The following is a 14,731-nucleotide window of genomic DNA, read 5'->3' on the forward strand; positions in this document are numbered from 1 at the left end:
CGTCACAGATCTGTTCATGGCAAAGCAGTTCAATTAATGATATTAATTGACTCTTAAAGAATATAACTTATATATCATGAGCCTCATCTTGAGGAGTCACCTGTGACAGTATTCCTAGAGTAGGAGTACTGATCTGGGATCAGTTTTTCCTTTTAGATCAAAATGAAACAGATTAGATGGACAGGGGGGACCTGATCCTAGATCAGCACTCCTCCTCTGGGAAACTGCATGTATGAAACCGAACACATAGTCGTAGTCTAGTTACAGCAGGTGTTTACTGCCATCTAGTGGAAGATACCAATAAAACACTTGATTATCAGGAAGGGGAGACGGTTGAGCTGAAACAGAAAGTAAAGTTGTTCTTTTGTACAGGATCCATTTTGAGACGACAGAGCAGAAAACGCTGTATGGAGAGAACAAAAAAATAAAGTCAGTATTTCTGAATAATAATCTATTCTAATGGACAGAGTAAGAGAATGAATACCTGGAATGAGATATTACTAGTTAGTAGAACTGCTACTTGAGCTTAGTTGCTGGCAGACAGCAGTTTTCAAAGTGTTATCACATGTTATCAGTCAAACGTCTGGTAAAGATGGTGGAGGAGCTTTTAAATGATAGGGTTTTATGTTTATCTCAGGGTTTCTCAATCCTTTTGTTCTTGCCCAGCATTTACACACCTGATTCAACTAATCATCAGATATTTGAAGACAGTTTAATATTTGAGGCATACAAATGAACAATCTCAAATTAAAACCTTTTGGATTTGTAGGCCTGTTTACAATTATTATAGACCTACAGTAAATCACATTTTGGAGGGAAAAAAGCACAGCTAAACCTGGTGGACATTTAATTTAATGACCAATGGAATGGTCTAAAACGTGCCAACTCTGCCCACCCGGGGAGCCGGCCAATGGAAAACTAATTTACCCAGTCACCGTTATAACTTCATTTCCTTATTTGAAATTGAAAGTGACTTTGTAGCCTACGCAGTTACAAAATGTCTGTTCAAACTGTGGCGCATATGGAATATTAGAACAGTGGTGGAAAAAGTAAAGATACCTTAATAGAAAATGACTCAAGTAAAAGTGAAAGCCACCCCGTAAAATACTACTTGAGTAAAAGTCTAAAAGTATTTGATTTTAAATATACTTAAGTATCAAAAGTAAATGTAATTGCTAAAGTAAAGTAGGAATAATTAAAATTAAAATTACTTATATGAAGCAAACCAGACGGCACAATTTTCTTGTTATTTTCATTTACGGATAGCCAGGGTCACATTCCAACACTCAGACATCATTTTAAAAAAGCATTTGTGTTTAGTGAGTCTGCCAGATCAGAGGCAGTAGGGATGACCAGGGATGTTCTGTTGATAAGTGCGAATTGGACAATTTTCTGAATGTAACGAGTACTTTTGGGTGTCAGGGAAATTTATGGAGTAAAAAGTACATCATTTTCTTTATGAATGTAGTGAAGTAAAAGTAAAAGTTGTTAAAAATATAAATAGTAAAGTACAGATACTTTAAAGTATTTTTACTTAAGTGCTTTACACCACTGCATTAGAAGACAGATAAATGTGTTGATTTTGAAAGAAAGACGGGCAGATTCTGCTAGGTAGGCTACGAACTATTATAAAGTTAGGTCGTCATCACAGTAGGTTTGAGCTACAGTATGATGACTTACCAACCTGATGGTCTCCGTTGGAAATGTTGTGGAAAATGTTGTACACTCAGTGTATTAAAATATGTAACATAAACAACAAATGATATGCTCAGATACACAAAATACATCTGGTTTCAGATCTAGAAGATTCTCCTCTTCAATAGTAATATCATCAATTCTGACCAGTAACTTACCTGGGGTCAAAGGTCCCTGATTTATCACTAAAATGTATAGGATGATCCATAGAGATGTCACTCTTCATGGACAGATGACTGGGTACTGGAGAGACTGATCTCAGAGTTTGGTTGGAGACTCTGGAAAACATAATAAATGACCATGAAACTAAATTTTAAACTATATCAAAATTATATTTCAATAGATCAAATACATTACATAAATCATTAAAATATATGCCATTACATAAATCAACAAACATGCAGCTCTAGCAGGGCAGGAATTTGACGAACTGACTTGTTGGAAAGGTGGCATCCTATGACGGTGCCATGTTGAAAGTCACATATGCATCGTTTTTCAAAACATAGTGAACCTGGAGGCAAAAAGCGAACCACACATTCTAACTAAATGTTGTTTATTAGCACTCAAATCTATCAATGGCATTTTCGGCACAATTTGGTGAAAGCCCCAAAGCGTTCAGAAAGCCTCTGATTCCCACCACTAGTGGACACCCCCATGAGTGTCTTTCAGAACCCCTCCTAAAACCACCTGTTTCGTTTTGGTTGTTGTTAGTGACTCTTTGTTAGTTCCTTCTTCTGTTTGAGAGACAATGTTTTATTTTTTGTTGAGGAACGTAACAATGTTCATGTGATTAAATTAAATCACCTGACTGTTTGGATATGTCTGTTAGTAAATGTTTTATTTCTAAGAGATCATGAGTAAAAGAGAACAATTGACATTCTAGAATTAGTTGTCACTGTGTTCACCACAACCAACATGCTGCATCTCTGTTTAGGGGTCAGTGGTCTAAAATGAGTCTCTCTGAGGAGAGAGAGGAGGGGGGCCCTGCCTCTAAAATGAGTCTCTCTGGAGAGAGAGAGGAGGGGGTCCCTGCCTCTAAAATGAGTCTCTCTGGGGAGAGAGAGGAGGGGGGCCCTGCCTCTAAAATACGTCTCTCTGGGGAACATGACACCAAAGCTAAGAGGTGAGATGACAATTTTATGAAGAATTTATTGATTTTATTTACAAAATAAATAGCTATCTTAAGATGAATGCACTTACTGTAAATCACTCTGGATTAGAGCATCTGCTAAATCAGGAGTTCTCAATCCGGGGTCAGTGGAGGTACTGCAGGGGTTCTGCAGCACCCTGACTGGACTCGTTGCAATGGAAGACATTTGATAGAATTTTAATACGACACAACCACTTTGCCTACTCTTCATTATTGCCTAATATAATGGAATGCATATTTCTTTGACCAATTCTGATGGTTGTTACAAGCGGAATTTTGACAATATTACCGTTATACCAACACACTCTTCACACCCGTTTAACAACTCTAAATAGCTTTGGCATCGTAGGCATCAGGGTCCCTTGTCAATAATGTTGCCTACAACTTTGCATACAATGTTCATTTTCATCGAACACATATTTCGCCCTAGATGCCTTCAATTGGCCAATTTATAGCCATGGCCAATTTAGGATTCAATTTTTAACAACTTGATGTTGCGCTCCAAAGGGATAACTTGAAAAAACATGATGTATGTAATTAAATAATCAAAAGAAAAATGTGTTCATTATACACTTAGAAAAGAAGGTTCCTTATAGAACCAAAAAGGCTTCTATCACTTCCTTAATATATGGAACCACTAAAAGTTAGATATATTTTTGGGTTCAGTGAAGAAGAACCTCTAGAGTTCTGATCAACAAAAGGTGAATGTTTTGAGGATGTGAACCCAGCAGCCCTCCAGTGGTCAGATCAACTCCAACCGTTTTTTTCCAGCGCCCGGCCCGGGATTCGAACCAGCCACCTTTCTGCCATATGTCCAACTTCTGCCACTGCTCCAACTCCTTAGCCGCTGGGCCAAAACCTGAGTTAATCTTTAGAAATAAGCATGAGTTAATCTGCCAAAACGAAGACAAAATGCTATGCATTCATTTATACCCATAAGAGTAAAATGTCTTAATTCTCAGCACTTATACGACCAATTTTCTACTCTGAGACACTTTGTGGATATGGGCCCAGATCTGAAAATATTGTTATAAAAAACTTTGAATGTTTGTTTTACATATAAAAAATAAATAAATGAATATTACTAATGTAAGCCAGTATAAAGACTGGGTTATGTATGCACTCACTAACTGTAAGTCGCTCTGGATAAGAGCGTCTGCTAAGTGATTAAAATGTAAATGTAAATGTCTTGTGTTGCTCTGCTCATGTCCGCGTTCTGGAACTGTCCGCGTCCACGTACGGTTTGGCGCCAAGCATATTGTCCAGTTACGCGCAGAGTGGTCTGTGGTGATCTTGGGGAACAACAACGGAGTTTGTTACAGTGTTGAGACACCGAAGTTTATTGTTCAATTAGCTTTTTTGCGTAATGGTCAGTAACAGTATGAGTGTAGCCAGATCCTTTTCACTCGCTATTCTTGTTTCATCTTGTGGTTCACCGGATTCGTCATCATCCTCGAGGGACAGACGAACGACCTGCTAGCTAGTCAAGCTAGTCGGTACAGCTAGCTAAGCTAGCTACTCTACCAGCAGCATCCTAGTTATCCTAGCTACCACTACATCATCACCGGCTGCCTGCATTTCTTGTGGACCGATGGAGCTCCCTGGTTGTTTCTTCCACCTGTTAAATACCGTGGAGGGCTTCTCCCTCTCTCGTTGACGGATGCTGGGTACCTACTCTCCCTCTGTCCGGTTCTCCTCTCTTCACTAGATGGATGGTAACTTTAGTGTTTAACCCCTCTGTGTCCAAGGACTGAACTTTTGAATATTATTTTCCGGGCGCCTCAAGTGACATTTTTTACAACGTTTATTTCTGATCAAATTAGTTCTTTGCATCCGCCATGGAGCCCAGTTTCATAATATTACCTTCCGTTCCAGGTTATGAAGTAATCGCGAAAAAACAGGCCTTATTTTAGGGCATTTTTCACCCTACCAGCTCCTATTAGTTCTATTGAGCTCCGTGACACCGACTCGCCTTCAGAACGTTCTATTCCCAGCCCATTGTTCTGCGTCACAATGCCAGCTTCACTATTGTTATCAATGAGACCTGCCTGCGTTAACCCTGTAGGTTTACCTCAGGTAACTTATTATTACTAAGGTTACTGCTACTTGGTGAGCGTTAACCCTGTAGGTTTACCTCAGGTAACTTATTATTAACAAGGTTACGGCTACTTGGTGAGCGTTAACCCTGTAGGTTTACCTCAGGTAACTTATTATTACCAAGGTTACTGCTACTTGGTGAGCGCTAACCCTGTAGGTTTACCTCAGGTAACTTATTATTAACAAGGTTACGGCTACTTGGTGAGCGTTAACCCTGTAGGTTTACCTCAGGTAACTTATTATTAACAAGGTTACTGCTACTTGGTGAGCGCGCTCACTGTTAACCTGAGTACATGTTGTGGGGAGCCGCAGTCTAGGCGGTGTTGTCTGGCGCAAAGCCATCAAACTTTAAACATTTTCTGGTCATGGTTAAAAAAATATTTGTTTAGAAAAAAAGGGTACAATCTAAACTAAATGGCTGCTGGGTAATTTGATATGCATCGAACTCTTCCTTCATAGGCATCAAATTGAGCGAATGCTGCGCAGGTTCACTGAGTTGCAAACCAAATGGGTATAATGGGGTGATTGTTGTCTAATCAGGTGGTCTAGCTAATGGATTTGTAGATCAAACGCAGTTGCTACCTCAGATTATGAGCCTAGCAAGTGTCATATAGCTCAGTTGGTACAGCATGGCGCTTGCAACGCCAGGGTTGTGGGTTCGTTTCCCACGGGGGGCCAGTATGAAAATGTATGCACTCACTAACTGTAAGTCGCTCTGGATAAGAGCGTCTGCTAAATATGTAAAATGTAAATGTAAAAAATGTAATGAATGAGTTATGTAGTACCCACAGATGGCCAAAGGGAGGCGCAAGAGTGCTATAAACCCAAACAGTTTTTTGCCATAAAAACCCTAAACCTAACAATCAATCAAATGTATTTATAAAGCCCTTTTTACACCAGCAGATGTCACAAAGTGCTATACAGAAACTCTTGCCCTACTTATAACCTATTTTAGCCGTAACCCTAACCCCTAATTCTAGGGTAGGGTAGCCTAGAACACTTTTAGAAACTATTTTAGTAATAATATTATCTTAGTAAATACAAATATAGTATTAAATTGCGTTTTGATTATTTTGTTGTTATTTTATTATATGTATAATTGCAAGACAGAACACTTGATAAATAAGACACATTTGTTTTATTTTTCAAATATGGTTTGAATTGGGTGACCTAGTAACCACTGTGTGAAGGTCCAGCAATTGGCGTGGGGCAGGTTTGTGACTGATCTAATACACTTTATTTCTGAGCTGCCTCACCAATGTCTGTACGTGAATTAATAACTTTTAATAGCTAAATATTTCCAATAGATGGCAGCATAAGACCACGAAGCATCAGTTATAGGCTACAAGCAGCAATATGATTGACATAAAATAGGATGCAACCAAATATTATATATCCCATGATTTTCTAAAATGGTCACTCATTACTTTAGTTAGCTATATATTTCGTATTAGGCCTGTGATGCTTTTGGAAGAGCAATTAAATAGTGACTATAGCAGGTGTTGAACCCCTGGTAAATAATCACTAGTCAGATGCTCCAACCTCAACCCTAGGATACATGCATTTTTAAATATCTAATATTACGATTAAACAACCTCGGAATAGATAAGACAAGAGTGCGTCTTCCAGCCCACCAATAAATTACATCATGCAACCCTCCCGGATAGCAAATGTACCTCAACATGCCCCTCGCTTGTGCTAGAAGGCAGAGTGCTCGCTGCTGGTTGATGAATCTGACAATGAATGTACTAGGAAAATACGTTTTTCTCGACCAGAGGTGACTAAATTAATGTTCAGGCTTATTGATCATCGTTATAGTAATGAAGTATAATTTCAAAACATGAGCATAAAAACAGCTAATAATAAACATGAATCATCATTATATTATTTCACAGTAATCTGTTAAATGCTTTTTCAGTCGTTCCTCTTGCGTTAGCAGTGTGGAAAGGGACAGTAAAAAGCGTGTGCAGGAGTTTTCCTGTGAGGGGGAGTGGTGGTGTATCCAGGGAGAAAACTAAACTAACCTTCTGAAATGTCATTCGTGGTCTTATGCTGCCATCTATTGGAATTATTTAGCAACTGCAGTAGTACTGAATAAAGTATATCCTTACTAAAGTAGTAATTAATTAATTAGTTAATTTTACCACTTACAACCATAAAATAACAATTTATAGCATAACAAACAATGAAACTGACATAAACCAAAAACATCATACATTTAGTTAACTATATATATATATATATATATATACTATTTATTTAGATGGGTGACATTATCTGCCAAAGTAATACCACTGTAGATAAAGAAGAGCTCTCCAGTAGGTGAACCAACATTTTCAAAGACCATTTTCTCAAAATTGATTATCATCTTTCAAAGCAGAATTACTTTCCCATTGTTCCTCAACTGTAGTGTATGATATACCTTTTTCTAGCTGAGTCTCTACTTTTATCCAATGTAAAAAAACACAATTTCAAATGTTGCTACATAAGACCGAATCGAGCCGGTCGGCCACATTTGACTGTATAAAACCTAGCAGTACTACTGAGGCAGATATATATTATTACTGTGTAAAACCTAGCAGTACTACTTATTTCTCTGAGAGTGAGTCAGATATATATTATTACTGTGTAAAACCTAGCAGTACTACTTATTTCTCTGAGAGTGAGTCAGATATATATTATTACTGTGTAAAACCTAGCAGTACTACTTATTTCTCTGAGAGTGAGGCAGATATATTATTACTGTGTAAAACCTAGCAGTACTACTTATTTCTCTGAGAGTGAGACAGATATATATTATTACTGTGTAAAACCTAGCAGTACTACTTATTTCTCTGAGAGTGAGACAGATATATATTATTACTGTGTAAAACCTAGCAGTACTACTTATTTCTCTGAGAGTGAGGCAGATGTATAGAAAATTGCACAAAAAAAACATGATTATTTGTCTCTTTGAAATGAAACCATCAAGTGATAGATTTTAAACAAATACATGTCTGTCATTGAACAATCCCATGCCATGATTAGATAGTGAAAAAACACCAATCTCTTTCATCATTTCTTTAAACAATAAAAGCTAATTTACGAACATTTCTGAAAATTGATATATAGCGTTTTGGAATGAAACTCTTCTTATGTTTCCCCATCTGAGCTCAGAGTAGATGAGAGATGTAATGTTTGTCTCTGTTGTGTTGAAGCCCAATCAAGCAGGAGAGACCAGCCTCCCCTGTACCCAGCTGTGTGTCCATGAAGAGTGACAAGTCTATGAGTCATCCTATAGGGTTTAGAGAGGGAGACTTTTCTAGTGAACAAAGTGTTAGAAATTGCGTAATTCAAATCTGGTATTGAAATAAGAATCAAGAGATCTTCAATCCAAGCTAAATTTATTATATGCAAAATGTATGTATGATAAGTATGTTGGTTCGTATACGGGCTCACTGAAAAACCTCGCAGGGCAGACAGAGAACTAAATTCATTATTACATGTTCTTCCTCAAATACTCTGACAGAGAGAGAGTTCCCACCTCTCTGCTGGCCAATCAGAGTAGAGACTTGAGCGTGGTTTAGACTTACTCAGCCAATCCGTTGGCGCACAGGTCCCCCGCCTCTTAGCGCATCCCTGTTTCCAGGCATTCGTTCACCTGTCATAGTGAGAAGAGCCAGCTCCCTCCCTACGTCCAAGGATTGTTCACAGATCACAAAGAACCAGTATAGTCTAGTATTTGGAGACACAAATTCTTATCTAATTTTACCCCCTAAAACAGCTCTTCACATCAATCACAGCCTGCCAGGTGACACAACCTACATTAGCCCAGTCAAGAATGCATTCTTTCTAAGTTAGTCATCCCATCATTTATGAGAATAATAAATCTCTCACAAAAGGTAAGAAGAACTCATGGGTCATGGTCAGTGAGTTAAACAACACTGTCTCTAGTCATTTCTCCTCTCCCATTTTCCCATTTATTTTTGTTGTTTTCATAATCCATAGGCTAATACTTTTTTCCATTTTCACAGTTCTGAAACAATATTAAACTAACACAACATTCCCTCCCTGTGTGTGTGTGTGTGTGTGTGTGTGTGTGTGTGTGTGTGTGTGTGTGTGTGTGTGTGTGTGTGTGTGTGTGTGTGTGTGTGTGTGTGTGTACTCCCTGGATGAGGAGATGTAATCTCATGTTTTGTCCACAGAAACCAACAGGAGAGATCAGACTCAGAGATTCTCAGTGGTCAGTCTTCCCAGAGTCATCAAACAGACCTGGCCTCCATATTCAGTGTATGTGGTCCTGTTATGTACATTTGTTTTGTTTACCTCAAGTAAAGTTGATCTGTCAATCATTCATTAATATGTTAATGAGAAAGCATTTAGTCTCTTGCTTAACTTATTTACTTGATTTATTTCAGTTGCTTGAAGAGAATATTATGACGTTTGTGAAGAACGAGCTGAAGATGTTCAAGAGGATTCTTAGTCCAGAACTCCCAGAAGGCTTTGAGAGTCAGAAGCAGGATAAGGAAGTGGTGGATGCTGAAGATGAGAAGCAGGAGAGCAGTGCCAGAGAGGGGGCTCTGAAGATCACACTGCACGTCCTGAGGAAAATGAACCAGAAGGAGCTTGCTGACACACTGGAGAAAAGTAAAACCTGTCTGCCTCATGTTGAATGCTGTTTTAGAACATTTAAAAGCTGTAGCTAAAGTACAGCTAAAGTAGCTGTGTAACTCAATGATATTGTAGCAGCCTTAACACAACAACTAGTGATCTCATCAAGTAGCAGCAGGGATGTGTTAGAGAGAGAGAGAGAGAGAGAGAGAGAGAGAGAGAGAGAGAGAGAGAGAGAGAGAGAGAGAGAGAGAGAGAGAGAGAGAGAGAACATTATTGCCATCAATAATGATATAAATCAGTCACACCAGTGTGTAATGCATTATGAAAACATTTACAGATTTATACAGACAAGAGAATAAATGATTATAATTTAAACTTTATAAGACAGTCTTACAATACTGTAGGCATTAAAACAGACATCATATTAATATCCTCTGTGTTATTTCTTCATTCAGATGAGCTTGCTGTGATTTGTCAACGTGAACTCAAATCTAATCTAAAGAAGAAGTTTCAATGTGTTTTTGAGGGGATCGCTAAACAAGGAAACCAAACACTTCTCAATAAGATCTACACAGAGCTCTACATCACAGAGGGTGGAACAGGAGAGGTCAATAATAAACATGAGCTGAGACAGATTGAGACAACAACCAGGAAACAAGCAAGACCAGAGACTGCAGTCAAATGTAACGACATCTTCAAACCCTTAACTGGACAAGACAAACTTATCAGAACTGTGCTGACAAAGGGAGTCGCTGGCATTGGAAAAACAGTCTCTGTGCAGAAGTTCATTTTGGACTGGGCTGAAGGAAAAGCAAATCAGGATGTCCAATTTGTATTTTCATTCCCTTTTCGGGAGCTGAATTTGAGGAAAGGTGAAAAACAAACTTTGATTGAACTTCTCAATCACTTCTCAATCGAAACCAAAGAATCAAGAATCTCCAACTACGACAAGTACAAAGTTCTGTTCATCTTTGATGGTCTGGATGAGTGCCGACTGCCCCTAGACTTCCAGAAGAACAAGATTTGTTTTGACGTCACAGAGTCAACCTCAGTGGATGTTCTGCTGACAAATCTCATCAAGGGAAATCTGCTTCCCTCTGCTCTCCTCTGGATAACTACCCGACCTGCAGCAGCCAATAAGATCCCTTCAGTGTGTGTTGACCAGGTGACAGAGGTACGAGGGTTCAATGACCCACAAAAGGAGGAGTACTTCAGGAAGAGATTCAGTGATCAGGACCTGGCCAGCAGAATCATCTCACACATAAAGACATCAAGGAGCCTCCACATCATGTGCCACATTCCAGTCTTCTGTTGGATTTCTGCAACAGTCCTTGAACACATGCTGAAACATAAGACAGAAGAGATGCCCAAGACTCTGACTGAGATGTACTCACACCTTGTGGAGTTTCATACCAAACAGAAGAATGAAAAGTATATTGGGAAAGAAGAAACGGGTCCACACTGGAATAAAGAGAGCATTCTGTCACTGGGAAAACTGGCTTTTCAACAGCTTGTGAATGGCAATCTGATTTTCTATGAAGAAGACCTGAAAGAGGCTGGCATTGATGTCAATGAAGCCACAGTGTACTCAGGATTGTGCACACAGCTCTTTAAAGAGGAATGTGTGCTGTACCAGGACAAGGTGTACTGCTTCGTGCATCTGAGCATTCAGGAGTTTCTGGCTGCTGTATATGTGTTCCTCTCATTCATCAACAACAATGAGAATCTAATGGCGGAACAGCAATCAAAGTCCAGCAACTTTTCTGTGAGGATCAGAAACAAGCCTGAAGTTACTGTCTACAAGAGTGCAGTGGATAAAGCCTTACAAAGTGAGACGGGAAACCTGGACCTGTTCCTCCGCTTCCTTCTGGGCCTCTCACTGGAGTCCAATCAGAAGCACTTATGAGGTCTACTGACAAAGACAAGAAGCAGCTCACAGAGCCATGAAGAAACAGTCAAGTACATCAAGGAGAAGATCAGGGAGAATCCCTCTCCAGAGAGGTGCATCAATCTGTTCCACTGTCTGAATGAACTGAATGACCATTCTCTAGTGAAGGAGATCCAAAGCTACCTGAGATCAGGAAGTCTCTCAGAAGAAGATCTCTCACCTGCACAGTGGTCAGCTCTGGTCTTTGTGTTGCTGACTTCAGAAAAGGAGCTGGATGTGTTTGACCTGAAGAAATACTCCAGATCGGAGGAAGGTCTTCTGAGGCTGCTGCCAGTGGTCAAAGCCTCCAGAGCTGCTCTGTGAGTACATAAAATGACATTTAAGTACTAATCATCAGGAAGAAATATTCAGTTTAGAGAAATATATGTATTATAATATGTATATAATATTCTATTGAAAAACATATTGAATCAATGCATTGATGTTCACATTAGTATAACAATATGACCATACAATTCTAGGAGACGGAAGATGAATCTATATGTTGTTTAAGAGAATAAACCAAATGCATCTGCCATTGTCCTTCTACACTACTGGTGTTAAATTAACAGTGTGTTTGTGAAATCATGATGATCTCTTTGCAGGCTGTCAGGCTGTGGAGTCACAGAGGAAGGCTGTGCTTCTCTGGTCTCAGCTCTGAAGTCAAACCCCTCACACCTGAGAGAGCTGGATCTGAGTAACAATGACCTAAAGGATTCAGGAGTGAAGCTGTTCTCTGCTGGACTGGGGAATCCCCACTGTAAACTGGAGACTCTGAGGTCAGTATTCCTGTAGTTGGTCAACAAGTGATAACTGTTCACCAGATCCACATGTGTTTACCAGGCACACATAGTCCACACCATATGTGTTTGGACAGTGAAGCTTACAGTTTTACATTTGGTGTTATGCTCCAGCATTTTGGATTTCAGATAGAATGTTTCATATTAGGCAACAGTACAGAATGTCACCTTTTATTTCAGGTTTTTCATACATATCTGTTTTACTGTTTAGATACGAAAGCACTTTATGTATCTAGTTCTCCCATTTGAAGAAGTCGTAATTATTTGGACAAATTCATTTACCGTAGTCAAAAGTTTAGTATTTGGTCCCATATTCCTTACCTGCAGTGATTACATCAAGCTTGTGATTCTACAAACTTGTTGAATACATTTGCAGTTTGTCTTGGTTGTGTTTTTGATGATGTTTTTCCCAATAGAAACTGAATTGTGAATAATGTCCTGTCATTTTGGAGTCACTTCACTTGTATTGTCAGTAAGAATCGAAGATGTTTCTGAACACTTCTACATTCATGTGGATGCTACCATGATTATGAATAATCATGAATGAATGGTGAATAATGATGAATGAGAAAGTTACAGAGGAACAAGGATCATACCCCCTCTGTTATTGGTAATGGTGAGAGGTTAGCATGTTTTGTTGTAGCCTCTAACTTTCTCACTCATTATTATTCATGATTCATTCATGATTTTTCTTAATCATGTCATCATCAGGATTAATTTAGTAATGTTTAGAAACATGTTATCTACTCACTTAGACAGAAAATTACTCCAGTCATCATCCACCATTCAGTTACTATTGGACAAAACATAACCCAAAACACAACCAAAACAAACTGCAAATGCAACCAACGAGTTTGGGACCAAATACTAAACTTTTGACTACTTTAATACACTATAAGTGAATTGGTCAGAATACTTATGACTTCTTCAAATAGGGGACTAGATACATAAAGTCCTTTCTTTTCTAAACGGTGAAACAGATACAGTGGGGGAAAAAAGTATTTAGTCAGCCACCAATTGTGCAAGTTCTCCCACTTAAAAAGATGAGAGAGGCCTGTAATTTTCATCATAGGTACACGTCAACTATGACAGACAAATTGAGAAAAAAAAATCCAGAAAATCACATTGTAGGATTTTTAATGAATTTATTTGCAAATTATGGTGGAAAATAAGTATTTGGTCACCTACAAACAAGCAAGATTTCTGGCTCTCACAGACCTGTAACTTCTTCTTTAAGAGGCTCCTCTGTCCTCCACTCGTTACCTGTATTAATGGCACCTGTTTGAACTTGTTATCAGTATAAAAGACACCTGTCCACAACCTCAAACAGTCACACTCCAAACTCCACTATGGCCAAGACCAAAGAGCTGTCAAAGGACACCAGAAACAAAATTGTAGACCTGCACCAGGCTGGGAAGACTGAATCTGCAATAGGTAAGCAGCTTGGTTTGAAGAAATCAACTGTGGGAGCAATTATTAGGAAATGGAAGACATACAAGACCACTGATAATCTCCCTCGATCTGGGGCTCCACGCAAGATCTCACCCCGTGGGGTCAAAATGATCACAAGAACGGTGAGCAAAAATCCCAGAACCACACGGGGGGACCTAGTGAATGACCTGCAGAGAGCTGGGACCAAAGTAACAAAGCCTACCATCAGTAACACACTACGCCGCCAGGGACTCAAATCCTGCAGTGCTAGACGTGTCCCCCTGCTTAAGCCAGTACATGACCAGGCCCGTCTGAAGTTTGCTACAGTGCATCCAGAAGAGGATTGGAAGAATGTCATATGGTCAGATGAAACCAAAATATAACTTTTTGGTAAAAACTCAACTCGTTGTGTTTGGAGGACAAATAATGCTGAGTTGCATCCAAAGAACACCATACCTACTGTGAAGCATGGGGGTGAAAACATCATGCTTTGGGGCTGTTTTTCTGCAAAGGGACCAGGACGACTGATCCATGTAAAGGAAAGAATGAATGGGGCCATGTATCGTGAGATTTTGAGTGAAAACCTCCTTCCATCAGCAAGGGCATTGAAGATGAAACGTGGCTGGGTCTTTCAGCATGACAATGATCCCAAACACACCGCCCGGGCAACGAAGGAGTGGCTTCGTAAGAAGCATTTCAAGGTCCTGGAGTGGCCTAGCCAGTCTCCAGATCTCAACCCCATAGAAAATCTTTGGAGGGAGTTGAAAGTCCGTGTTGCCCAGCGACAGCCCCAAAACATCACTGCTCTAAAGGAGATCTGCATGGAGGAATGGGCCAAAATACCAGCAACCGTGTGTGAAAACCTTGTGAAGACTTACAGAAAATGTTTGACCTGTGTCATTGCCAACAAAGGGTATATAACAAAGTATTGAGAAACTTTTGTTATTGACCAAATACTTATTTTCCACCATAATTTGCAAATAAATTCATTAAAAATCCTACAATGTGATTTTCTGGATTTTTTTTTCTCATTTTGTC

The 14,731-nt window shown here is 39.3% G+C and overlaps 1 protein-coding gene across 1 annotated transcript; it reads left to right on the forward strand.

Annotated features, from left to right (window-relative positions):
• The first annotated feature begins 372 nt into the window (after nucleotides 1-372).
• On the forward strand, nucleotides 373-11,740 carry LOC311122143 (NLR family CARD domain-containing protein 3-like). Its single transcript, XM_084196546.1, has 5 exons — nucleotides 373-429; nucleotides 2,630-2,818; nucleotides 9,127-9,211; nucleotides 9,340-9,568; nucleotides 9,991-11,740. The coding sequence occupies exons 2-5, from the start codon at nucleotides 2,646-2,648 to the stop codon at nucleotides 11,439-11,441; spliced, it is 1,938 nt and encodes a 645-aa protein (XP_084052672.1). The 5' UTR covers nucleotides 373-429; nucleotides 2,630-2,645; the 3' UTR covers nucleotides 11,442-11,740.
• Nucleotides 11,741-14,731: the final 2,991 nt, after the last annotated feature.

Source organism: Coregonus lavaretus, assembly GCF_964263955.1.
Source record: "Coregonus lavaretus genome assembly, contig: HAP1_SCAFFOLD_2341, whole genome shotgun sequence".
In the NCBI taxonomy this organism is placed as follows: Eukaryota; Metazoa; Chordata; class Actinopteri; order Salmoniformes; family Salmonidae; genus Coregonus; species Coregonus lavaretus.

Bases quoted from the DNA above. Each gene is read 5' to 3' on its own strand.
- LOC311122143 (XM_084196546.1), top strand. From the start codon at position 2,646: ATGAGTCTCTCTGAGGAGAGAGAGGAGGGGGGCCCTGCCTCTAAAATG. The intron at 9,212-9,339 runs GTATGTGGTCCT...GATTTATTTCAG, and splicing joins ACCTGGCCTCCATATTCAGT to TTGCTTGAAGAGAATATTAT. The intron at 9,569-9,990 runs GTAAAACCTGTC...TTCTTCATTCAG, and splicing joins TGCTGACACACTGGAGAAAA to ATGAGCTTGCTGTGATTTGT.